At 37.0% G+C, this 26,647-nt stretch overlaps 2 protein-coding genes across 8 annotated transcripts in view; both read left to right on the top strand.

Moving 5' to 3' along the window:
• Vwa5a (von Willebrand factor A domain containing 5A) overlaps positions 1 to 13,424 on the top strand; it is a 29,007-nt gene extending 15,583 nt beyond the window's left edge. For 3 of the 7 annotated variants that reach the window (XM_015489703.2, XM_048795978.1, XM_048795976.1), the window contains 8 exons: positions 4,501 to 4,615; positions 5,413 to 5,577; positions 5,854 to 5,954; positions 6,273 to 6,520; positions 8,385 to 8,516; positions 8,886 to 9,016; positions 12,530 to 12,656; positions 13,192 to 13,424. In XM_015489703.2, coding sequence (XP_015345189.1) covers positions 4,501 to 4,615; positions 5,413 to 5,577; positions 5,854 to 5,954; positions 6,273 to 6,520; positions 8,385 to 8,516; positions 8,886 to 9,016; positions 12,530 to 12,656; positions 13,192 to 13,271 — 1,099 coding nt within the window. In that variant the 3' untranslated portion in view covers positions 13,272 to 13,424. Of the gene's footprint in view, positions 1 to 4,500; positions 4,616 to 5,412; positions 5,578 to 5,853; positions 5,955 to 6,272; positions 6,521 to 8,384; positions 8,517 to 8,885; positions 9,017 to 9,751; positions 9,854 to 10,623; positions 10,796 to 12,529; positions 12,657 to 12,948 lie in introns of those variants that run through there. The other 4 variants (XR_007344608.1, XR_007344609.1, XM_015489705.2 and 1 more) reach the window with 4 other exon arrangements.
• A 7,699-nt stretch (positions 13,425 to 21,123) lies between these two features.
• Positions 21,124 to 26,434, top strand: LOC107145745 (olfactory receptor 149). The gene has a single exon (XM_048795980.1). The coding sequence runs from the start codon at positions 22,228 to 22,230 to the stop codon at positions 23,155 to 23,157; it is 930 nt and encodes a 309-aa protein (XP_048651937.1). The 5' UTR covers positions 21,124 to 22,227; the 3' UTR covers positions 23,158 to 26,434.
• The last annotated feature ends 213 nt before the right edge of the window (positions 26,435 to 26,647 follow it).

The raw sequence follows: 26,647 nt of genomic DNA, 5'->3' as shown, positions 1-26,647 counted from the left end.
GAATTATACTGACTTTTTAAAATCAAGTTTTTAATTAATTAGTTTATTTTAATTAGGCACATATGACATCATAATGCATTTTGATCCATTGTACATAATTGCAGCACAACTGTACATTTTTCTGGTTGTACACAATTCAACATCACATAATATGTGCACTCATACATGTACCTAGGGTAATCATGTCCATCTCATTCCACCTCTTGCCTGCCCCCTAAAATCAATTTTTGGAGGATTTAGTATTTACTATGCTGAGTTTTCCATCTATTTACAAGGTACATTTGTCCCTCAGTCTCTGTGCAGCATTGGTTCCATAACAACCCTAAACTACCAAAATCAGAAGATGTTCACCTCTGACATACTTGGCATAGTAGTTGTATATAACATACTTACAGTCTCCCATATACTTTTAACCATCTCTAGATTACTCATAATACCTACTACAATGCAAATGCTAGGTAAATTGTTGCTATACTTTACTATTTAGGAAATAACAGAAAAAGTGGTCTATACCTGTTCAGTATAGACAAAATTAAAATTTATTTTTAATCTTCTATTGATTAAATCTGTAGACAGAAAATCTATAGACACAGGAGGAAAACTGTATGTTTATGCACTTACCTTCCCCCCAAAAAGGACATTCTGCTAAATGGTCACTATCGAACTATTTAATTTAGAACATGTAGTATTGAGATAATATCATATTCCATATAGGCCATATTTGTCAGTTTTCTAATAATTTGATTTTTAGTTTTGTTCCTGTTGTAGAAACAAATCCAAGAAGAAATATTTTATTTAGTTTTTTTGACTGTTTTGTCTTTTTTACTGGAATAATTCAGTTTTTCATTACTTTTATAGGATTGATAGTTCAAAGAGAACTAGACAGATATTTAGTAGAATCTCGGTTTGTATTTGTTTGACTGTTTTAATTCATGTTTAAATTAATACTAAGCATTTGGGGTAGAAATATTGCAAAAGTGTAACATTGGGCCTGGTGATATTACCTTTGACAACTTAGTTACATACAGGGTGCTTTGTGACAGATAAATTTTAAATTTGGTAAACATGTTGCTTTCCACAACATTACTCAAATTTGTTACTTTAAAAATTATGTTATTACTATCCCTGGTAGTGCAATGCTATTCTTTTTTTGGTTTGATTTTTTTTTTTTCAAAGCAGTGATTAGATTGAATCCAGAGCCCTACACGTGCAAAGCACTTGCTCTGCCACACAGCTACATCCTCAGCCCACAATGGTGACTTTTAAAGTATCAAGTTTTCCACATTCACTAGCGGCCATCCTTCTGTAAAGAAGAGCCTTTTCTCTCTTTCCTCTCTTCCCTTCCTTCTTTTGTTCTATCAATATGTATTCTTTAATTCTTCCTCTATTTTTTAATGTATTAGGTGGCATAACTATCATCATCTCTTTAGATTCTCAATATTTCCAGATCTGATCAATGGGAGCCCCTTTTATGTGTCCCCATATCTTTTCCATGTGTCTCTTGGGTGTTTGAATATTTTCTTGTTTTCAACCCAGAATGTGCCCTTCCCCGGCCTGCACTCAAGCATTTCCCAAGAAGCCCTGTTCCATTTAGTTGGAATCATAGGTAGAAACTGGCATTGAGTGCTACCTATGCTTCTGACTATTGGCCGATACTGATTCTAGGTATTTCAGGGGACAGAACTAGCAAATATTTTTTAAAAAATCTTAAATTTTACTGATGTCCAAATTTCCAATGCAATAACATAGCATTCTTTCTCTTTATCTCAAATTCTATGTTGATATCTTCTTTCATTCAGGTGAGAAACTTAATTTTCCACAAAATCAGTGAATTTATTTATTTCCTTAATCTAACAACACATTCAAAATCTCTCTGTAATATTTTATAATTCTCTGAATAGAGACCTTCATGTATTTTTCATTAGTTCATTTTCTTTAGGTGTTTGATATTGTTTTAAGTAGTATTTTTTCATATTTTTATTGAATAGATATTTAATTTCACTAAAGAAATTAATTTTTCTTACATTAACTTTTGTATAATGACTGTGCCTCATTGAGATATTAATTCAAATGGTGTACTGTAGATTTGTAGTGCAAAAATTGCCTTTTTCCCTATTCTGTGGAAGATTTCTTCTTAAGTATTTGCTAGAAGTTATAGTGGACTCTCTGGAACTGGAAAAGTATGGGAAATTATTTTTTAAACAATTTATGTTTTTGTATGTTGTTATTTTTATAAAAAATTGAATATTTTTAAAAAAAATTTCTTTGCAGTAACATTCTACAGATATCACCTTAAAGTGTCACTTAATGTCATGATGTCTGTAGTGATACTACTACCTTTTCAATTCTGATATTAGTCACTTGTACCTTCTATTTTCTTCACATAGAAGTTTCTCAATTTTCATGATCTTCCAAAGACCACTATTTTTTGTTTTGTTCATCCTCTCTATTTGTACAAATTTTTGTTTTATTTTCATTTGTTCCTGTTTCCATCATTTTCTTTCATTTAAAATATTTGGTTTAATAGTTGTTCCTTTTCTAGTATCTTGAGATAGATGTTTAGATACTTAATTATGAGGTTTCTTGTTTGTTTCTAAGTCAAGTTTTTAAAACTATAAATGTAAGTATATCTGTAGTTAAATTCTGAATTTGGACTTGTCATTTTTCATTTGCAAGTTTTTGAGCATATTTCCTAATTAATATGATGATTTTCTTTTTAAGCTGTGTTATTCACAAGCACATTGCTTAATTTTCTCAGATTTTCTATATTCGTTTAGATATCAGATATTTTATATGAATGTTCATAGAAATTCTTTAGGCCTCTAAATTATATCCTGCCTCCTGCAGGTCTTACTCTGCTCTGATGGATGTGTACACTAGAATCAGACAATCTTGATATGATTAGGATCTAATTAACTTCAGCCATGGTGATGGCCTATTTCTAATTCTCCTCTATGTCTTGAGTGTAGTACCCTAGGGTTCTGTCCAAACAGCTGAGAGGTTTTCAGAGACACTAGCCTGTTGGAGATCTCAGTTGCTGCTTTTTCTTCTCACTTTGGCCATTCGTTTTGTACTTGACACTTTCCTCAAAGGGTAAATGGACATCTGGTACCAGGCTCGAAGCTCTTGGCTTCCTTCCTCTTTCAGGATTTGGCACTTAGCTTCTTAAAGACTTTGTATACAATTGATTCAATTGTCTTATTGTCTTTACTGCTTTCAAATAAATTATTAAAAATATTGTGCACAGCTTCTCCCTCGCCAGAAACAACTTAGTCCAGCATTGCTGAGATCAGGACAGGGGAAGTTTTGATTCACACATTCAATTGCTATGAAGTCATAAAAAGAAGTCATATGTTTAAGTTCTAGTTTTTCTTCTTGCTAGATGTTTGGAAAAATCAATTAATCTCTAAGCAATGGTTTCTTTACCTGAAATGGTGATACTTATAGTAGAACTTACCTTGTAGGTTTATTGTGAGGCTTAAAAGAATAAAACTATGTAAAACATCTAGGAATTGTCCTTGACACAAAATATGTACTATATACATTTTTGTTTTTATTGCCGTTATTATTTTTATTATCATTGACATGAATCATGTTAGTGAGTTCTAGGCATTTTTCAGTTTAGTTTTTATAAATAAAAAACATTTAAAATTATACATATATGCATTGTATAATATGGACTAGAGTTTAAAAATCATAATGGAAATTTAAAGATGAGATCATAAAGAGACTAGCAGGATGTGATCTTTTGGGAGAATGAACCCAGTTAAATCACTGCAATTACATATCTGGTCCTTATCCTCACAAGTTAAGAGCATTAATCCTAATACTGATGTCACTTGAGGGTGATGAGTCACACAAACACATGTCAAAATAGACACATAAGCCTGCATTCTAGTGTATGAATTTATGATGAAAACTTTCATTTCTGCCATTTTAAGGCTTATCATAGTATTACTAAGGCATTGTCTGTTTATGTACAATTTTATTTTGGAATCCAAATTGAGGTTAAAAATCTCCATCAGTGCACATGGGCCACAACAGGATGAGAACTTTTACCTTAAGAGTAGGAGACACATTTCCATGCCCTAAACCTTGCAGGAGCAACATCATGATGCAGCAGTATCAGTCAGGAACTGATGACAGTTTCTAGCTTTTCCTTGGTTTTCTAGGGGACTCTTGTAGTTAGTCATAGCAGTGTTCTAGTGTCATGTCTACCATTTAAAAAAGATGTGATCTTGCACAGATTTCTTAAATTCTTAGGGTCCTTGTTCTTTATGTATGAAATGAAACACAACCTTGCCTCTTAGGAAACTCAGGATGATTCAATCATACTATTAATTTCAGGAATTTATTAAGGTTCCAAAATATACAATATTCTCAATAAACGGCTATTACAACTTTTCTCAATGAAGTAGACTATCTCATCATGTAGTTTTCACCATTATGTATAAATTTTATAAGTTCCTGTGTCTAACCTCCATTCATTTACAATTACAGATGTTTCTCATTTGGCATTGGAGAAGGTGCCTCCACCAGCTTAATAAAAAGCATTGCCCGGGTGTCAGGGGGAACTTCTGAGTTTATCACAGGCAAGGACAGGATGCAGCCCAAGGTGAGGGGCAAGCCATGTGTCCAGAGGTGGTCAATCCAGACCAAGTATGCAGCAGGGTGGGGGACACTGCTGCAAGGGCAAGAGCCTAGCTTGCCTCTAACATGCATTTTTCCAAATACCCAAGGTATAAATTATATTTTCAGAGGGGCTGATTGGGTCTTACAGCAAATGTTTTTACTTTGGAGAATGGCATCTGACCCTAATAGCTGGAAGTCCAGAGATAAGATTCTGAAAGAGCTTGGGCTGGGGATATTGCTCAGTGGTAGAATGTTTGCCTGGCATGCATGAAGCCCTGGGTTTGATCCCAACACCACCAAAAAGAAAAGGAAAAAAAAAAAAAAAACCTCCATGAAAGAACTTTAGGTCTTGTATTTAAGTGCCCAAACAGAAACTAAGAGCTTTGGCTATCGTGTTTGAGACTCCAGGCCTGTGCTTCAGGACCTCTTTTAGTGGCAAATTGATATTCCATTATCAGTGTGCACAAGGAAAAGATATCTCTGGTTCTGTTTCTAAGTTCCTCTTTCCCAGTTACTGCCATGCCTTCTCTAGTTCCATTCTCCATGGATCAACTTGCCCTAGCATATCCTTAATTCACATTTATGCTATTAAATCTCTCAACCTTAGCTTCCTGTATGTAAAGCAAGATAAATAATACCCATATCCCCAAGATAGGGTTAAGGATCAGACATAACTTGTATTGTACCATATAGCAACTGATACATGATAAATATTGAGTTAATTATAATTATCTTCATCCTTTTTTATTTATGCTTATTGTATTTCCTTTCATCCATCAGGTTCTTAGGTCTCTGAAGCACTCTCTTCAGCCTGCAGTAGAAGACATCTCCTTGAGCTGGAATTTGCCTCCTGGTGTGTCTGCTAACTTGCTTTCTCCAGAGCCAACGGTCATCTTTAGGGGTCAGAGGTTGATCCTCTATGCCCGACTCACTGGAAAAATGCCGGTGAGTCCCAGTTCTTATTTGTTTCTCTGTTCAGAGTAGCTACTGCCCTGACAGTTTCATTGAAGCTGGTTGGTGTATTAGGATTTTAGTAAGAGGTTGTAAATGCCAGGTAGAATCAGCTCTCTATCTCCCCCATCATTTCAGGTCTCTGGTTTCCTGGGATACCTAATCACTACTAAGAAATGATAATGTGCTGAGCTGGGGAGTTGCCCCAGTTCTGATCACTTTCTCTGTGACCTTTTCTTTTAATCACTTTTGTTCTTCTCCAATTTGTAGGCAGCAGAGGCTACAGGAGAAGTAGGCCTCAAGTACACGCTCCAGGGCAAAAGATTTGAGGATAAACTGACATTTTCTCTCCAACCCAAGCCAGATGCTGAGTGAGAATTGTTTTCCCTTCTCTTTCTTGTTTTTCTGACCCTTTGCTCCACTTCACTTCCTTGCCTTTTCATCTTGTTCCTTTCATTCTTCTTTTTCCTTCTTCTTTTTTCTCCTTTCTTACTGCTTAGATTCCTTCTTTGGACTGTGGCTTAAAATGTGTCCTTGTATTCATTCTTCCTTTGTGTGCCACTCTGTTTCTATTCTTTCCTTCTCTAATTTTTCTTTCCTCTGCTATCTCTAAATTTTAAGAGCACCTATTAGCTAGAATGTGGGTGTTTTTCCCCACCTCTCTGGAAATTTCTTTTTTTTTCTTTCAGCCTCACTATTCACCGTCTTGCTGCCAAATCCTTCATCCAAACCAAAGACCTTGGCCTCACACAGACCCCAGCAATGGACAAAAAAGACGTGTTGAAGATCAGCATTGAATCTGGAGTCATCAGCTCCTTCACAGCATTCATTGCCATAAACAAGGAACTCAAGCAGCCAGTTCAGGGGCCCCAGGCTTACAGGCAGATTCCAAGGCCAGTTCTATACAAAGCCTTTGTGAACTCAAGGATTTTATGTGGTGAGTTCTATTCCATGCATAAGTCTCATGAATAGCTGCACACACTATTTTAAGGAAATTGCTGTGAAATATTTTTAAAAACATTGTTTTCTTTTTTTTCAAAAAAATTATATACACATTTAGTAGTAGATAGACACAATAACTTTATTTTATTTGTTTGTTCTTATGTGGTGCTGGGGACTGAACCCAGTGTCTCACACATGCCAGGCAAGCAATCTACCACTGAGCCACAAACCCAGCCTGCCCTCCACCTCTAGGATTTCTGCCTAGTGTTAAACTTTTTTGTCTTAGTGAAGTAGAATATGACCTATTGGCAGAGAGATTTAATATGAAAAGGATAGTAACATGTACAAGGTGCACATAATCATTTAACAAATAGTTTAAATATGAAGCTGATTTATGTTCTTGATAATGAGGTAGCTAATGATTATCCAAATGGCTGACATTTGGGATGATGTGGGACTGGAAGTGGTGGAAGTCAGGACTCAAAGAAAAGGCAAATATTTAAAGGAGTCACTGGGAATAGTTGGAAAATGGATTGTCCAGAGAGAAATAGAAACATCTGTGAAGGAGGGTTGAGGGTCCAGTTAAGTTTGGCACCTTGACTTATTTTGTGGGACCACACCGCCAAAAAAAAACCTTAGCTTATGTTTATCTTTTCAGCAACTTTGGTATAAAAATGAAGCAGCTGAACAGTTGGGCTCATTTCAGTTTTGGGGTTTTGCTAGATTGGGTGTAATGAAAGGAAATTACCAATGTGGATTTGTAGATGTTGATAAGCAGTTGGCAAAAATTAAAATTGAGATGTAGATTGAGTACACAATGAAGATGGAAGGAGGTTGATATATAGGAAAGCAATATACCAAAAGATATATTAAAGACTTAAGTGATTAAAGATTAAAGACTTAAGTGATCTAGAGGGAGTGAAAATTCAGATAAAACAGGAAAACTTGGATAGTATATTTAAAAGTAAGATTTTTTTTCAATTTATTTTTTATAAGTGAAACAATTCTTTGTGATAACAAAACCATCATGACTTTGGAGAGTGAGACTGAAGAAGAATAGAACCCAAGTAATTAAGTTGAGAAGGCTAAAAACCTGGCTGTCTCCATGGGAGCTGAAATCTCTCAAGAGGATGGCCGACCTAGGAATAGAGTGAAGTCTATGGTCTGGTTTTCAGTTTCCTTAGGGTATGATGGGAGATGACCAAGATTTTGGGAGCTGATAGTAATAAGGACATTTGGGAGGTACCGTGTGAGGGTGGAGGAATATTGATCTGGACTGGATAGGTTGCCAAACCTGGATGGTTGGACTGCAGTACATTGAACAACAGCCAAGTGAGAGAGATGGAGGGAAAAGAATGTTTTGCGAGGATTCATGAGTCTTCATTTAAGACTTAGTTGGAAGGAGCCTCTTGAAAAGAAAGTAAAGAGGTAGGTAAGATTGTTTAGCCTGTGTCAGGGGTTAGAGAGGGAATAATAGAAAATAGAGATCTGAGAGTGTAAGGGTGTGTTGTGTTCAGTGGTGAGCTCATGGGAGAAGCACAGTTAGGGTAGAAACTGAAGCTGACTGATATGGATGGGAAAGTGTGTGTCTCAAATAATCCTTAGACTTTATATTATTTTGGCCTGCTGCCGACAGCAAGGGCAACTCATTGTGTACATCGGTATTTTTCAGATTTTCAACAGAACTCAGGCTATAATGATTGTTTTTATCTGTGGTTACATGGGATTCAGCTTTCGTTGCTACCATGACATATCAGGAGAATGGTTAACATCCCCATAGGCCTATAAATCACCGTGGTCCACAGTGTAAGTGAGCATCTTTCCAGGGACATTTTCTCACCACTCTTTGTTACACATAGGATCAAGCGCACCTGTATTATATACTCAGAGCTTGGGGAATACATGCTCATATCTCAGCGGTTCTGTCTCTATGATGGGAAACCCATGTTCTTCCAACAACAGTAGGACCAAGTCAAAAAGTTATCATAAAGGTGAGGTGGCCTTATTTCACTTCTCTAATCTACCATGTAGACTTTCTAGTCTATAATGTCGACTAATGGGATGATTTCTAAATAAACACAGCCTTTCCCCCCCCTCTCTACCTGCATATGTTGTCTGCAGGCAACAGAGTTCTGTGTGGAAACAGCAGAACTCTGCTTTCACCCTGTTTGGGCCCCCATTTCCCTAGTCATCCTTTTACAATTTGGGTTTGAAGATAGACCTGGGTACTGTCTGACCATTCTCTCTGGAGCAGACTTGTGGCAGCCTGTCTCTGAATCCTGCAGCTTATCTCAGGTGTGCTCAGAGTTCAGGGGCTCAGTGGTTTCCTCTCGTTCCTTTTTTCTATTTTTCCCTCAAAGTGATTGGAGGCACTAAACTTATGCAGCTGATTGACCTCCAAAAAGCAAATGGTTCCTGGGATCTGAATGAAGATCTGACTAAGATCCTAGGTGTGAGTTTGGAAGACCTTCTTGCTGCACACCCTGCCCAGGTAAGATTCAAAGAAAACAATGGAGTAGGTATACTTTTAAGGAAGTAAAGTTTGTAATGAGGAGTGGGGGTGTGTATTGGTCATTGTTTCATCACTATAACCAAAATACCTGACAAAAGCAACTTAAAGGAGGAAAGATTTGGCTCAGAGTTTTTAGTCCATGGTCAGCTGGCTCCATTGCTTTAGGTGTGAGGTGAGGCAGAATAGCATGGAGGAAGTGCTTGGTGGAGTAAAGTTGCTCAGTTCATGGCAGCATGGAAACAGAGAAAGAGCAGAGGAAGTGGGGTGGCAAGGGACAAGATATAGCATTCAGAGCATGTCCTTAATGTCCCACTTCTTCCAAAAATGCCCTGCCTTCTCCTAATAATCCACTCAAATCATTAATCTACCAAATGAATTAATATACTGATGAGGTCAGAGCCCTCATTATCTAATCATGTCCTAAAAGCTCCATCAGTGCATTGTTGCATTGAAGAACAAGTTTTGACATCTTTGGGGTACATTACAGATCCAAACCATAAAAGGGTAGATCAGGATCCACCTGAGAAAGCAGAACACAGAGGGATCCACAGACATAGTTAACTTCTAATAAGTCAAGGTTGAAAGTTTTTCTGGTTATTTTGAATAGAAATAACAAGGAATTTATGGGCCAGCTAGTAGGAGTTCATGTGAAGGTTGATGGAATACAAGGAGAAAGTAACAATCCTTTGGATTTAAAATAATATTCCCTTCCAGACATCTTAAATGTAAAGTTAAAACTCAGTTTGTCTTCTGTACCAGGAATTGTGCTAACTTAACATTCATGACCACATTTACTCCTCACTTCAATTAAATAAGGTGGGTCCTATTCATGTTGTTGTTTGTAGATAAAGAAGCTGAAGCTTACAGAAGTATAAATATGTGTCTGAGCCAGTGAGTGGCAAAGCTGCATTTAATGATAGGACTATCTGTCCTCAGAACCACTAATGATAACCCCACTATTAATAGTAAAGAATGTGGTTCATACATAAAAATGTTCATCAAAGTCAGGATAAGTGAGTACAAATTGGAGCCACCTAGTTATTTTAATTATTGAAATATACTGACATAGATAAAATAAATTCAGAATGTACATTCAGTTAAGGTAACTTGCTAAAACTTCTACTCCTAGAGAAATTGATAAAATATGATGGCTGTCAAAAACATAAAAGACAAATCCCATTTCAAACTTTCAAACTTAATAAAACAATGAACTAACCTTCAGATATTCTATGATCTGAACATGCAACATCCATGAGTCACCTGTGGCTATCGAGCCTTGGAATTGTGGCTAAGGTTAAAATAAAAATTTTAATTGAATGGAGGTGTTCTATGTTCTGAAATATATACTGACTTCAGGTAAAAAATAAACAATGTACAATGTACTATCAAAATTATTTTATATTGATTTCAAGTTAAAATAATCATTTTTATAGTGTATTGGCTTACATAGATACTAGCTGAATTCAGAGCTCACCAGTAGAACACATGCTTAGCATATTGAGGTCCTGGATTCAATCCCTGGCACCAAAAACAAAATAAAGTAAAATAATAATAAAATTCTGCCTATTTGCATTTTACTTTTTAAGGTATAGCTACTGGACAATTTAAAATTCATTCTGTGTCTGGACTTTATTTCTAAAATACAAGAATGATTTTTAAATACTCAGAAGTTGGAGCAGGGATGATGAAGTTCAAGGAGCACAAGACATGTCAGGTTGACGTTTCCTTTTTGACATGGCAACAAAGCCAACAAATCAAGTGAGTCAGAGACCTGGTAGATATTTATTTCAGGAGGGAATTTGAATGTTTTGTAATGATGAATATCTGGACCAAGAGTGAAGGAGTTGAACATTCAGAACAGTTAATTATGAATTGATTTTAAAATGGAATATATTTTTAAACCATGAAACTGAATTTTTATATATCTTCTGTGAAGATTTTGATGAGGATATAGATCAGATTTTCCTATTCATGGATGACAGAAAAGAGAACTAAAGTCTTAGGATGACAGAAAAGAGAACTAAAGTGTTAGTCAAGAGTTTTGGGATTCCTAAAGTCTGCTAAACAAGGAATTGCAATTTTTTCATGAAACAATGCGACCACCACTACTGCAAACAGAAAATATAGTAATAATACAACTAAAGAATAGCTTTTGGTTTTAAATTCTCAATGCCACAGTTGAAAGGGGGAGCAATCTGCCTCAAAAGTCATTGCATATGAAAATCAGAGGTTTGGTTTGGTTACAAACAACATCAGCATATTGGAAACAGGAAGAGGGGAGGCAAGAAGATTTCCTGAACTGCCACAGTACTGTTGAACTGAGGTCAGAGAATTCATAAGAATGTTCTCCTCCAGTTGTTTTTCAAAAATAATTGTGACCTTTGTTTTTAAACCATGAAAACAGCATGGGAGTTCCTGCTGCTTTTACATGACCTTCCTTTTCAGGAAGAATTGAAGGAACTAAAATTTTGATAGAATTGAGACTATTCGAAGAGGACATGGTAGCTTTTTACAAATTTTAAAGCTCATGATATATATGGGAAATTTCCCTTTATCCACTGACTCTATAACCTGAAGTTTTCATGAACAGTTGGTGAAACTCATGGGTGGCAGTCTTCTGATCTATGGATGAGATTATCTTTTAAGGAGTATGATTACAATTAGACTATTCAGAATCAGTCACACCTCAATTATTTGCTGGAATACTAACTTTGGGCACTTCATTTCACTTCTGTATGAAGCATTTTTTTGTCTTTAAAAATGTGGGACTGGGTATGGTGGTGCATGCCTGTAATCCCAGCGGCTCTGGAGGCAGAGGCTGGAGGATTGTGAGTTCAAAGCCAGCCTCAGCAATTTAGCTAGGCGCTAAGCAACTTAGTGAGACCCTGTCTCTAATAAAATACAAAATAGGGTTAGGGATGTGGTTCAGTGGCTGAGTGCCCCTGAGTTCAATCCCTGGTACCCCCCCCAAAAAAATTTGGTTATTGATAATTCCTCATGCCTTTGTTTAGTGGAGAGTTAAGAATGAGGATTAAAATTTTAAAACATGGGGAATGATGTTGGCCAACTTATATCGTTATATTATGTGCATGTACAAATATGTAACAAGAAATCCCACCATTATGTACAACTATAATACACCAATAAAAATGTGGGAATGACAAAAAAAACATGAAGACACTTTATAAGATTGCCAAGCATGTGTTTCTCTTACACAACTGGGTAATCCTTGCATGGGTGTTAGGGGTCTCTACACAGCTCTGGATTTAAAGCTTATGACCTTTCTACTCTAAGACTCAGTAGACTGTTGCCTTGGGGTACATGGCCTATCATTGTGCCTTGCAAGTTACAGAGTTAGAGGGAGACCAAATAATACCATCTAGCAGCAATTTGGGACTTGCCAGTAAGGAGGGCATGGCACTCTTTGCATGTCCTTAAGGGGCTTCCTGCCCCAGCCTAGAGTCTTCAGAGAAGTCTCTGTCTATTATACAGGATGTGGACCTCTCAGTCTGGGCCACTGTCCTGGCTGTGGTCTGGCTGCACACCCATGGTAAAGACCAGAAGATGGAGTGGGAGCTTCTAGAAAGGAAAGCTGTGGCCTGCATTCACACCCAAGCAGGTAAGAACCCACTCCCAGGGCCTTTCCTTCCCTCCCAGGAAGACAGTTCCCAGCTGTGCACCTCCAGCCCTGGCAGAGGGTGACCCCAAGAGTCTTCATAGTCACTTACCTCACTGTCTTGGTCCAGACTATTTCTGGTCTCTCAAGAGTCCTTTCCTTGGCAGGAGGAGGGTAAAATCTTTGATTTGAGGTAGGAGGGGGAGAGTTGAGTAAAGATGTAAGGGAACATGGATGGGGAGTGTGAATTTCTACAAGGACATAAAGTATGCTTACTCTCCTCTCTCTCTCTCAGTACTGAGCTGAATAAGTACCCAGCTGGACTTGGAAAACCTCCTCCTTGGAGGTTTATTATCTCACAGCTGCTGAGTGATTCTGAGATCCAGAGAAAAGTAAAGGAGAATGTAGGCATGAAGTAAAGAAAAATAAAGAGTATTGAGGAAAGATAAAGCAGAACTCAGGGTTTGGGGGGTCACTGGGAGAACAGCTATCTCATCTGCTGTCCCCCATCCCTGATGATTCTTAACCTTCTTCACAGGCTCCACTGTGCCCATGCTTGTGAAGGCTGCAAATACTCTCCTGAAGTCATCTGTAGACCTTGCTGTCTTTGCTCCCTAAGGATGTCTTCCAGAAAAAAGAAAAAGGTGGGGTGGGGGGAGAGGTTTCTCCTTGGCTATCAGCACACCTTCACCATTTCTTCTACTGTAATGTTTTGTGTTTTAAATCTCACCTATATCTCTCTTGAAATAAAAGTAAAGGATGTTCACACCACCTTGCCTCTCTAAGCACATCCCTTTGAATGTAATCTTCTTTCCCCAGCATGACCCTCAGACAAGTAATGGTGGTCCCAGAACCTATACCTTTCCCAGAGAAGTTCAAAGCATCCATATGCAATACTTAATATTCCTTCCAGGCTTTCCAGAGTGATAACAAGAAAAACAGGTGACATGGGCACCAGACTAACAATTTCAATATTCGATGCCAGAGATTGCCTAAATTATAGAATTCTCTGTACAATTTTTGTCACCCATTTTTGCTCTTATATATTTACCAGAACTATACAAGAAGTCTTCTATCTTTGAAGGAAGAGTTGGAGGGCAATTAAAAGCCAACATCAGTGTTGATGTGACCTCAAGATTACAAAGAGAAGTACATGAAGGGTACACTGTGAGCACTAGCCCTGTTGGAATCCTTCTCAGTGAATTCTTCTTGCGTTTGTGAGCCTATACCACATGCTTTTGCTTTCAATCTATGCCTAAATGACATGGGTTGGTCTAATTGTTGGAGACAGATGTTCTCTTAAATCCTGAACACCTTGTAATAGGATTATAACCTTAGCGCTAGCCTGATCCCATGAGGACTGCATATTAGGTTCTGATCTAGTGCAATAGAGAAAGAATAGGATTGATGGTAGACCTGAACCTGGGTTGCTCACCACATAAAGAACAGTGGAAGTCCAGATGATGGCTTCTGACTCTTATGTCTCTCATACCTTATCAGAATGAAGTGGTCCTATTTGCTGTATTGTCAGTATTAGAATGCCTATTTGTATACATACTTTGTTTTCTGGTCTTTCATAGATTCACTCATTGAATCTTCATTGGTTTTATTACCTTTATTTTCTGTGTCAAATTTGCTGACATTTCCACTGTTCACAATGAATTCTGTCCCCACATCTTCTCCTGTAGACTGATTTACTGTCTTGCATGAAGCAAGCAAAGGGCAGTTTTCAGAAAACCATCACTAAAATCTTGAACACATATGTAGCTAGGTACGTGAAGACTAAGGCAAATGGCTTACCCCCTCAGGGGTAATTTTTCCATTTGCAGAACTGAGGCGCTAACCTACAGTCTATTAATACTTTCATGTTGAATTTTCTAGAATTTGGAGCAGGACCTCAGTAGTTTTCTCTGTTATTGGATCATCTATGTGAAAACTGACTTTAGGAAAACTCGTGTGACTGCAGTATGGATTCCAATCTGAATGTTCCTCTGAGTTTGCTATGGCTGTGATCAGTGGAACAGGACTGCAGGATCACCTGGATGCTTGTTAGAAATGCAGAATTTTGGGACAACACCAAAGATTACTTTACTGAAGTCAGCATTTTAGCAAAGTTCCTTGGTTAACTTGTATGCACATTGGAGTTTGAGACCTGGGGGCCCAGTATTGTCAGGTGGCTGAATCCCACTCTGCAATCTAGATCATCTTTATCTATCACATGCGTATTATTGTAAAAGAAAGTTTTCCTAGGACCATGAAACTTCTGGAACTACCCTCTGCACATAAAAATATGTCACTGATGTGTTTTATGCATAGAACTGGTCACTACACTTAACGTTCAGCCTCCTTTTCTCACTTTTCAGCTTTCAGACCAGACTAGGATTTGAGGCCGCCTGTGCTTAGGAACCCAAGAGAAATGCTGTTCTCATATCCTTGTGGTTTCCTGCACTCTGCACTTGTTTCCTGCCTGCCAAGAACTTGGCCACAGATAGATGATGGATAACCTTGCCCCAAGATGTTCTTACTCAAACAGAGGAGCTCCAATAGAGTGAGGAGACTTACTGAAATGCCCTGCCGATTCACCCCAATCCAGCACAGTCATCCTGGGGATTGATTATCTGATATTCCTCTCCCAGTTCAGTCCTTGTTTCTTTAAAATCAGTCCATCTTCTTTCAGATGAAAACCCCCATGCAATGAACCATCACATGGATTCTGTTTCTCCTCTCAGTTCTGAAGTTTTGCCTTATATATTTTGAAGTTCTTTTGTTAAGTGTGTCACCATTTAGGATTATTATAACCTTCTTGGAGAATTGACTCTTCTATCATTAGGTAACGCATACCTTTATTGCTGATGATTTTTCTTTTTCTGAATTTGGCTTTATCTAAAATTAGCATTTCTACTCCAGATTTCTAGTGATTAGTGTTAGCCTAATACATTTTTCTCCATAACTTCAACCTATAAAATTGTTTTAATTTAAAGAAAGTTTCTTACAGAAAACATGGTGTTATTTATTTTTTTGCTTGTTTAAATAATCTACTCTGGCAATCTCTGTGTTTTAAACAGTGTATTTAGATCATTTATATTTAAAGTAATTATTGATATTATTTGGATGATATCTACTGTTTTTGTTACTATTCTTTTTTTATTAGTTGCTCAAGACAATACAATGATCTTGACATATCATGCATTTGATTCAAATAGGGTATGAATTCTCATTTTTACACGTGTACAGATTGCAGGATCACATTGGTTATACATCCATGTGTATATATACAGCAATCCTAGTGTCGGTTGTATTCTGCTGCCCTCCCGATCCCCCCTCCCCTTCCCTCCCCTCCCATCACTATTCTCTAGCCATTCTACTGTGACAATTATCTCTTTCTCTCTCTCTTTTTTATTCCCTTCCCCCTCACACCATCGTATATGTATTTTGTGAATCCATGAGGGTCTCCTTCTGTCTTCTTTGCAATTCCCCTTCTCCCTCCCTTTCCCTCCCTCCTCTTTTCCTTGTTTCGTGGTAATCTTCTTCTCATGCTCTTCCTTCCTACACTGTTTTGAGTCACCTCCCTTATATCAGAGAAGACATTTGGCATTTGTTTTTTAGGGATTGGCTAACTTTGGTTAGCATAATTTGCTCTAGTCCCATCCATTTCCCTGCAAATGCCATGATTTTGTTATTTTTTAATGCTGAGTAATATTCCATTGTATATAAATGCCACATTTTTAAAATCCATTCATCTGTTGAAGGGCATCTGTGTTGGTTCCACAGTCTAGCTATTGTGAATTGTGCTGCTATGAACATTGATGTAGCTGTGTCCCTGTAGTATGCTCTTTTTAGGTCTTTTGGGTATAGTCCAAGAAGGGGAATAGCTGGGTCAAATGGTGGTTCCATTCCCAGCTTTCCAAGGAATCTCCATACTGCCCTCCAAATTGACTGCACCAGTTTGCAGTCCCACCAGCAATGTACAAGTGTACCTTGTCCCCCACATCCTCGCCAGCACTTGTTATTTTTTGACTTCATAATGGCTGCCTTTCTTACTGGAGTGAGATGGTATCTTAGAGTGGTTTTACTTTGCATTTCTCTGATTGCTAGAGATGGTGAGCATTTTTTTTGTGTACTTGTTTATTGATTGTATATCCTCCTCTGTAATGTGTCTGTTTTAGATCTTTGGCCCATTTGTTGATTGGATTATTTGTTTTTTTGTTACTATTTTCTATGTTTCATTTGTTCTTTGATCTTTCCATCTTGTTTTTGCCTGTTCTAATTTTAATTAATCACTTTTATGTGATTTTATTTTGTCTCTACCCTAAACATATTAGTTATATTTTTTAAAAAATGTTTTAGCTGTTGCCTTATAATTTGTAATATACATTTAAAATTAATCTAGGACCACATTCAAGTAACATTGTACCATTTTATGCATTGTAACAGTGTTCCTAAATTCTTTTTTCCCATCCATTATGGAATTGCTCCTATGCATGCGTTTCACTTATTCACCTACCTCCTCAAAGAATTATTACTATTACCTTAAAAATTAGCTTATAGATCAATTATGAATAAAAAGTATAGATTTATTTTATCTTGATTTATTCCTTCTCTTTACTCTTCCTTTCTTAATGTGGATCTGAATTTCTGACCTGTATTATTTTCCTTTATACTGTAAATTTCTTTGTTTAGGTATGTTTAAGTACACAGATACTTACTGTTGTTATAATTGCCTATAGTATTTAGTACAGTAACATTTTACAGGTTTGGAGTCTAGGAGAAATAGGCTACAATATATATCCTGGTGTGTAGTAGGCATACATCTAGGTTTGTGTGAGTATACCATATCATACCTTTTATCAAATTCTATTAAGTGTTTTGTGTTTTCTTTATATACTTGTAGCCAAGATCTGAATTCTACTTTCACTAAAAACAAAACTGCTCTCTCCCCAAGTCCTACAAGCTGCATATTTATGACTTTATTACACATCAGAAATTTCACAACAACACTATATGGACAACCTTCATGTCTGCGGCTATGTGTGGATCACTCAAGAGGTGTAACTACAATACCCAGTGATATGACAATGGCATTCAATGTTCAAAGCAGAAAAATCAATCATATTGGAAATACCATCCTGATTTCACCTTTTTAAGATCCTCAGTTTCAAAACTAGAGATATTTTGACTAGCTGTTTTCCAAACTCAAGAACTAAGATCATACTCTGCTAATTTTGTTTCCATAGAAGATACTTTAAATACTTTTAAAAAATACAATATCAAGTGATTGATTTAGTTTCAGTATTGTACCAAAATAGGGAAGTTCTTAACATCCTAATTGTTCATGTAGGAGATTATGTTCTTACTGTTAAGAACTCTTAAAGATAAGATGCAAGTCACTTATCAGATACATGATACTGCTTCTATGGACTTATTTAATTGGTTTAATCTTGACTCCAGCTAATATCTGTTTTAAGATATTTTTCGTACTCAATATTTTAAAAAGGAGTAAATTAGCCTTGGAAAAAAGGAAAATCTTCCTACATTATACCAGTTGCATAACAAAATTTAAAATAATCACAAAAAACTTACAGTCACAACAATGCCATAAACTCACAGAAGCAGAGAATGGAATGGTGGTGGCCAGGGTGTTGAAGAAGAGGAAGACAGGGAGATATTAGTCAAAGGGCACAAATTTTCAGTTATACTGACGAAGAAGTCTTAGAGATTTACTGTACTGCATAGGGCTTATAGATGATAAACTGCATTTCATACCTAAACATTTGTTTAAAGGTGAAAGAAATTTTTGGAGGCAGTGTGTAGGTTCATTGTATGCACAGGTTTGTGATGATGGCTTCATGGTATATACTTATCTTTGAACTCATTTGCACACATTAAATACATAAATGTTTTCATATGTTGATTATACCCCAACAATATGTTTTTTTAAAATTAAAAAAAGAAGAAGAAATTATTGTCACTGAAATGAAAGAGAAAGAAGAATAGACACTGTGGTAGGTAGATCAGCACATTAACTCCTAGTGGGCAGAGTTTAGAAAATATAAAACATTGTTTCCCAGACCTTCTTGCATTTGAGGTTTTGATGTGATTGAGGTTCTGTCAGTCAGATGCACTTGAGAATTGGATGTTGAAACCAAGTCATATGTGGCAAAAAGCAGGACAATGGGTATCTGTATTTGCTAGTATAAACTGTATGTTAGTACCAGAGCTGCCAACCATAACAATAGCTTCACATTTCAGCAGCTTTCTTAGTATCTCCTAATTCAGCAACTGAGTTAGTGACTCAGGTCTACAGCATGAATTTGGATGGAGGTACAATAATAAAATAAATAAAATAATTTTAAAATCAGAAAGAACATGCACTATCTTCAGTTATTCATTCACAATGAGAATATCCTCAATAGTACACTTAAGACTGTTCTCCTTATATCTTCTTAAATACTTACAGTGATAGAGAAAAGGTGGTATTATAAGGTTGCTTATTTTATTAATGTATATATTATAATAATTACTTCTTACTTTTAAAATAAATCTTCCTATTATGTCTGTGCATGATTCATGAGTCAGTTTATCAAACAACTCATATCACGACTATCCACAAGTTCTGCAAACATCTGAAGACCACATTTTTCTCTCTTTTTATTCTTTGAGTACAAAACTCAAATCTCTGGAATTCATTATCAGTACTTTGAAATTAGAGTCTCAGCTTAGTTTCCTCCTAATTATTTAATATTTAAGTTACTTACTCTTTGTTTTGTAAAAAATTATGTCAAACAATACCACCTACTTTATGAAATTTCTTTTAGAGATTAAATGTAATAATAAATGAAAATTTTTATCACAGCTTTTATTATGTTGTAAGTGCTTAGAATTAATTATTAACTAAATAATAACTGTTTTGATAATTTGTTTTTGAGACGGTTTATATATTTATTTTGGTCATTCTGTTATGAATGGCTCCCCCATATTTCTCTTTTGAAATACGTACCTGAGGATACATACTGTTAGTAGATGCATAAGAGTTACTATCTAATTATAGTCCTGTCTTAAACAGTGATATTTACTAGAAACAAATACATAGTTACATTGATACACAGATATTTTTAAAAGTGATGAGACAAATAGTATCACAAGCAAAGGCTTGAAGGTGTGAAGGGTTACCAAATGTGGGCATAGCATAGCAGGTGATCTAATATTTAGTAGGCAGCCTATCTTCCCATGCCATCAATCTCAGAGCACCTCTTTATGATGATATCATTACCATTATCTCATGATTAGATGATGAATGAGGTTGACAAACTAATTGCTTCCTCAGAGCTATCACTGAGTTCCAATCAGGGCTTAAAAGGATGTAAAAAGCACTTCTAAGAAAGCAACCCAGGGAGAAAGAGTGTATGCTGGTCTCAATTGCACAAACCCCATGAGATTCTATTTTTTTTTTAAGTAAGGAATGGCGGCTCCTATGGCTGGAGCACACTGTGCTCTGCTCAGCAACGGTAAATGCAAGGTTAAACTTCTGTCAGGGTCTCACCATCAATCTCTGCCTCCTACTTATTAACGAGATCACACATGGGGACCTTTCTGGTCCTTCGGGCTTCTTTTTTTCCTGAAATGGACTTAAAAATCAAATAGCATCATATAATCAGGGATTATCATGGTGTCTGATTATAGGCAAGGAATAGGGACTTCTGTGAGCCTTAGATAACCAAGGGGAGGGAGTGAAGAGCTCACAGGAATTTGAGTTGTTCAGAGAGACTATTCAGGTGTGGCTAGAATTAGTAACAAGTGGTAGAATCTAACTCCCACCCTCTAAAATGTTGGTGTTTTTATCTTAGTGTTTATATTTTTGCCCAATTCTAGAGTGATATAGCTGACTTATTCTGGCATGGTCTTTATTTTCAGAAATGTTTTTCAGAGGCACTTTTCACAGCATATGATTGGAATTTCTATCTTGAATGTGGCTCTATAATGAGAAAGCTCCTGTATTAGACACTATACTACTATACTACAGCTGGTACTATGCTGTAGCATCAAAGGCATGGGAAAACCCAATTTTATGATCTCTAAAAGCTAAAGAAAATTTAACCAAGTGTGGTCTAAAATGCAGACTGCAAACTACCAGGAATAATTTAGATGCAAAGATTTTTCTCACCTTCATGTAAAGCAATTGTGAGGACACATCTGGAAGGGTATAATTGCCCATAAGTGGAGCAGACTGTCTCAGAAAGCAGAGACAAAGAGATGGCAGATTTGACTAATGATTAAGGGTGCAGACAATGAAATAAAACAGCTCTGCCATATACTAGCTTTGCATTCTTGGGCAACTTACTTAATATTTCTGAGCTTCTATCTCTTATCTGCAAATAGTAATAGTAATAGTAAATTCTTCTTATAGGTACATTTAAAAGATAAGTCACAGTTTCACAGCATGGATCCAGTCCTTGGAACATAGTAAGTACTAATTAAGTGGTATGTGTGTATGTGTATAATATGTGCAATTATTATTATCATTGTTAAGTGAATAATGAGAAGGAGAACCTGTATCTTCCAGTCAGTAGATCCTACTCTTCACTTGTATAACCTTCCTAATTAGTGCTTCTGTTTCTTTTAGTTCAACATGAGACACTGTACTTTCCACTTTGTCACAGTAACATGAACTTGATGCTTTCTTGCTGCTACTGTTTGTTTTGGTTAATATTTCTAAGTAGCCATAGTCCATGTAGAAAAAATAATTAAAGTACTGGCAGAACAAGAGCAGTGTCATGTGATAAAACTGTGGAACTTAGCACTCTAAAATCCAGAGGAATGTATTCTGAAGAGAATGTTATCTAAGTCTACTCAACAGTGTTATTTAGTAAAACATTTATTGGAAAATAATTACATAATACCAGCATTAGTAGAAAATACTTAAATAATTATCTTTAAGATGCATAAAACAAAGGGAAATTTTTACTTAGGATATAGAGATTTGCCAGATATTTTCATTGACATTTCATAAACTTTACTGTGATACCAGGATGTTTTGTGCAGACATTGTTGTAAAAATTTTGGCTTCCATGTAGCAGATGATGAAACCAGGCCTATGGAAGACACTGTGCCAGTTATTTTTATTATTTCAGCTAATAAAAGGCTAAGCCAGGATTCATATAGAGTGACCTGCATCTTAATACAATCATTTTCTGTTATTTGCAGAGTGTAATAAATAGTTGGAGTTTGTTCCTTAAAGATATCACAAGCCTTCAAAATATAAATGTGCTCAAAGAGAATAAATCCATGGAAAAAAGTTTTCTCACTTGAAGATGTTTTGAGTATAACTCTAAATTTCTGCTCTTGTCATGGTGGGCAATTATCAGCCTTTACAAAATATCCCTTCCAAAATTGGATGGACTGACTCTGAAATATCCATCTCTTATTACCTGAAATTGTTGCATAGATTTTTTTCTTGCCTTTCGTATGACGGCAGATTGCTTCTGTTTAAAAACATAGTCAAAGCTTCATAATGTGACTCTGTTGCTCAAATTTTGGTGCTTCATACCCCTACTCAGGGTCAGACTTTCTTACAACTATGAGGAATCGCTCAGTGGTGACTGAGTTTGTCCTGCTGGGCATCCCAAACACAGAGGGCCTGGAGACCATGCTCTTTGTCCTGTTTTTGTCCTTTTACATTTTCACCCTCATGGGGAACCTGCTAATCTTGCTCGCAATTATTTCCTCTACTCGGCTTCATACCCCCATGTACTTCTTCCTGTGCAAGCTATCTATTTTTGACATATTTTTCCCTTCTGTGAGTTCTCCCAAGATGCTGTTCTACCTTTCAGGGAACAGCAGAGCCATCTCCTATGTGGGCTGCGTGTCCCAGCTCTTCTTCTACCATTTTCTGGGCTGCACTGAGTGTTTTCTGTACACAGTGATGGCCTATGACCGCTTTGTTGCCATATGTTTCCCTCTACGCTACACCATAATCATGAGCCACAGAGTGTGCGCCATCTTGGCTGCAGGGACCTCATTTTTTGGCTGCATTCAGGCCACCTTTCTGACTACTCTCACCTTCCAGCTTCCCTACTGTGGTCCCAATGAGGTGGACTACTACTTCTGTGACATCCCAGTGATGCTGAAGCTGGCTTGTGCGGACACCTCAGCCCTGGAGATGGTGGGGTTCATCAGTGTTGGTCTCATGCCCCTCAGCTGCTTCCTCCTCATCCTCACCTCCTACAGCTGCATTGTCTGCTCCATCTTGCAGATCCGCTCTGCAGAGGGCCGCCGCCGTGCCTTCTCCACCTGCAGTGCCCACCTCACGGCCATCCTGCTTTTCTACATGCCAGTGGTCCTCATCTATCTAAGGCCAACCCCAAGCCCCTGGCTGGATGCAACTGTACAAGTCCTGAATAACTTGGTCACTCCCATGCTAAACCCTTTGATCTATAGTCTGAGAAACAAGGAGGTGAAATCATCCCTGAGGAAGGCCCTCCACCTGTTTGGCTTCCTTCCTGAATAATTGTAAAGAGAGATCAGTAGCTAACACTTCAGCCACACATCAGAGCTGATGAAATACTTTTATTTGGTTTGCATAAGGTATTATTATTATCTCTATTTTATAGCATGGGGGACTGAGATGCTGAGAGTTAAATTGACTTGTCTCAGGATGTGTAAGGAACAAGTAGCAGAATGAAGACTCCAGGTTGGTCTTCAGACACTGGGATCCATGTTTTCTTGTGGACATCAGAGGGCTCATAAAGAGGAAGAGAAGTTTTCCCAGTAGGCTGAAAAAAAAAATGGAACTTGTGCTTCTCAATATTAATTGTCTTCATGCTTTTTCATTTCTATACCTTGTTTTCTTCTCATTCTGATGCTGTTTTATCTTGGCTAAAGTGATTGTCTTCTCAAAAATCTATATTGGAAAAGCTATCATTGTATTAGTCTAAAGGTTGTTGTTGAAGTGAGAGAGAAGCATCTCTATGGTTTCAAATAACATCCTGTTACTTAAGAGCCTTGAAGAAATTGTATGAAGAGAAAGACTTCTGGCTAGGACTTGAGACAGGTCTCTGAGGTGAAGCAGAGGCACCAATATTCTGTATCACTTACAAATCCTGACTTTAGGGATTGGACCTGAAAACAGGCCTTGAGTGTGCAAATGCAGCATGTGAGTAGAAAGCTTTTTTGTTTACTGAAAAGGTTTGACTTTGGTTTAATTTCCTGTGTTTCTTGATTTTGTTTTCTGGTTCAAATATCCTGCAAATAAAAAATGTGCCATTTCAATCAGGACAGCTATCATTTTCATGTCCAAATTTGTTAAGTCTTATGTTTGGGGACTATTTTTGTTGTGAAATTTGTTGGAGTCTAAATTTGCAAATTATGCTGTATGCCTATATGAATATGTCACAATAAAACCAACTGTTTGTACAATTAATATGTAGTTACATCTGTAAATAAAATTGAAATTATTTTAAAAAATAATGATATACAGAGGAAAAGACACCAGGACACTGGAAAGAAGATGATGGAAGAGGAGGAGGAAGAGGAAGAGGCAAGTGTATTTCTTTTGTCTGTCCTTCTCAGAATCAGAGCATAGCAGAAGTACCTGCCACACCCAATGAGCAGTGAAGGGTCTTTGCTGCCACCAAGGTGAGCTGACAGAACCAGAAGGTAAGCAAACTTCTGGCTGTAACTACTCTTGGATGCCTAAAAACCTTCTATCAGTACTGTTTTTCTCTTGTTTTTCAGTAAGCAAGAGTCTAAAGGGGAAGCTGGAAATATATCTCAAATTATTTTTCCTGTATTGCAAACACTTATTATTCTCAGGGTCTATTCTGACATCCATGAAGCAGATGTACAACTCAGTAGAACATCTCAGGGTTCATACTAAGACCAGGGTAGAATACGAAGCAGGAAGAAAGGAGTACATTTTCTGGGATAGAGAAGGACCTCACAGAAGTATTGAAGATCAAGATGTGTGTGATACCTTACTTTATCCAGAGGAAGGAGAGCTGAGGAGTATTATCCAGGAAGAAACAGCCTACTTCTCAATCTTTCTTTTAGGGATCTGGGGAGGAGGGTGAGAGAGAATTACTTAGGCTGATATCTCTTAAACGTGCCATTATGAAGGAATGTCTTTGCAGTAAGCTCAAATTCAGTATAGCTTCTGATTTCAGGGTTCTTCCCCAGCTCAATATGTTGTTCTTGGATTTGGAGGAGAGGCCTGGAGAAAAGAACTCCATCCATATTGCCTAAAGCAAACTAACCTGTCTGCTTGTCATAGCAGTTCTGAGACATGCTTATAGGTCTTGTGGTTCCAGGTACAGCCTAAATTCTCTCCATCTCAATAGAAGCCCAGAATATCAGGCCTAGCCTGGTATATGGAGAACTAGGTTGACTTTTATGGTAGGATAAAACTTTTATGGGTTCTATCATTTAAGAGGCACCATAAGAAGAATTTGAGAAAAAGTATCAGTGGAGGAAACCTCAAATTAGGTAGCGCACCCTGCAGACTATTTTATCTATGGGGCAGATAAAGACAGAGGATCAAAGTTTAAGGGCAGGGAGACTGGAGAAGAACAGGAGTATTGGAGCAGAGATTCAGAGAATAGTTTTGAGCAGGGTGGGGTGCAGGAAAGCATTTCCTGAGGTACTGGCTTTAAGCATGGCCCAGGGGCCAATCAACACCCAGCACCCTCCCCATATTCTAGATTCTTTAAAGGATTCTCCATTTACCCAAACAATTTCTGCAACATACTACAGCACTCTCCACTCATGTTTACTTTTTGTTCCTTGCTAAATTCTTTAAAAAAGCAAAGCTTGTTCTGACTTTGACTTGTGTAATTTTTCTTTTCTGTAGCCCCTAGAGAACAAATGTGTGTTATGAGCCTCCATGGAAAGCTATGACATAGACACGAAAAGTGATGTCCAGATCATGGTACTGACAAGGCAGAGAGAGGCTGTGGAGAGAGGCTTCCAAGGGAGTATCCACAGGGGTCTGCAGCTGTTCATTGCCTGCTCTCCCTGATGATTGGTTCCCAATGAAAATGACTGAAATTAATGAGTTAAAAAATCAGAAATTAATGTTTTCAGTCAATTGATCTGCATAATGTTCTTGGTGAAAAAAATGCTAATTTTTCCTTTAGCAAAATAATCATTCAAGATAAAAAAAAAAAAGCATTGCTATGTGGTATACTGGTTGACTGCGGTTGAAGAGCAACAGTACCTGTCATTATTGGAAAGCTAGATTGGTGAGGATCTAGCCTATTCTCTATCATTCCTTTGTTTTATGTTTCAGCATACAGACAATTATTTTAATTCTTATCTCAGTGATATCCTATAATGACAATATCACAAAGTTATCTGTTATTGTCCTATTGATATTTTTTAAAAATGTTTTATCCAATATTAAAGAATTAGAAAATCATATTAATGGAAAATAGGCTAAGTGTAAAAAACTATGATACAATCAGTGCACATATTCCTCTACCTACTTTAAAGAAAAGAATGATGCTAGTGGAAATCCCCAGAGGTTCTGGCCTGATCCCATACTCTTTCCTCCTCCTGGATAACATCATTCTCCTGAATGTGGTGTTTTCTTTGAGTTTTGTCTCATATGTTTGTGTCCCTGAACACAATATTGCAAGGTTTTGAACCTTATATTAATAAAATTCTATTGAAATTTGCTTTTTTTAAGTTGAAATATTAACTTTTAATATTTATGTATTTGTATGCCTGAAATTAATTAATTCACTATTTACAGAGTGTAGCAGCCCATTAAATAAATACATCTACTTTGCCATTGTGTAGTATCACGTTACGTGAATATATTAACATTTATATTTATTACTAATTAAATAAACATGAAACTCTTCCTTTTGCATAGCCATAATATTTTATTGAGTTCTTATGTCTCTCATGTATACAAATGACACAAAGATACCATCACCAAACTCTCTTCAAGATTTCTTTCCATAAGGGAAAAGAGAAAACAGGAAAAACTATTTAGTTTG

This window comes from Marmota marmota, unplaced genomic scaffold (genome assembly GCF_001458135.2).
Source record: "Marmota marmota marmota unplaced genomic scaffold, marMar, whole genome shotgun sequence".
In the NCBI taxonomy this organism is placed as follows: Eukaryota; Metazoa; Chordata; class Mammalia; order Rodentia; family Sciuridae; genus Marmota; species Marmota marmota.
Note: the sequence above shows the minus strand (reverse complement) of the source record. Positions and strands in the feature narration are given on the sequence as shown.

What these genes read in the sequence shown, in the direction of transcription:
- LOC107145745 (XM_048795980.1), top strand. Translation starts at nt 22,228, where the DNA reads ATGAGGAATCGCTCAGTGGTGACTGAGTTTGTCCTGCTGGGCATCCCA.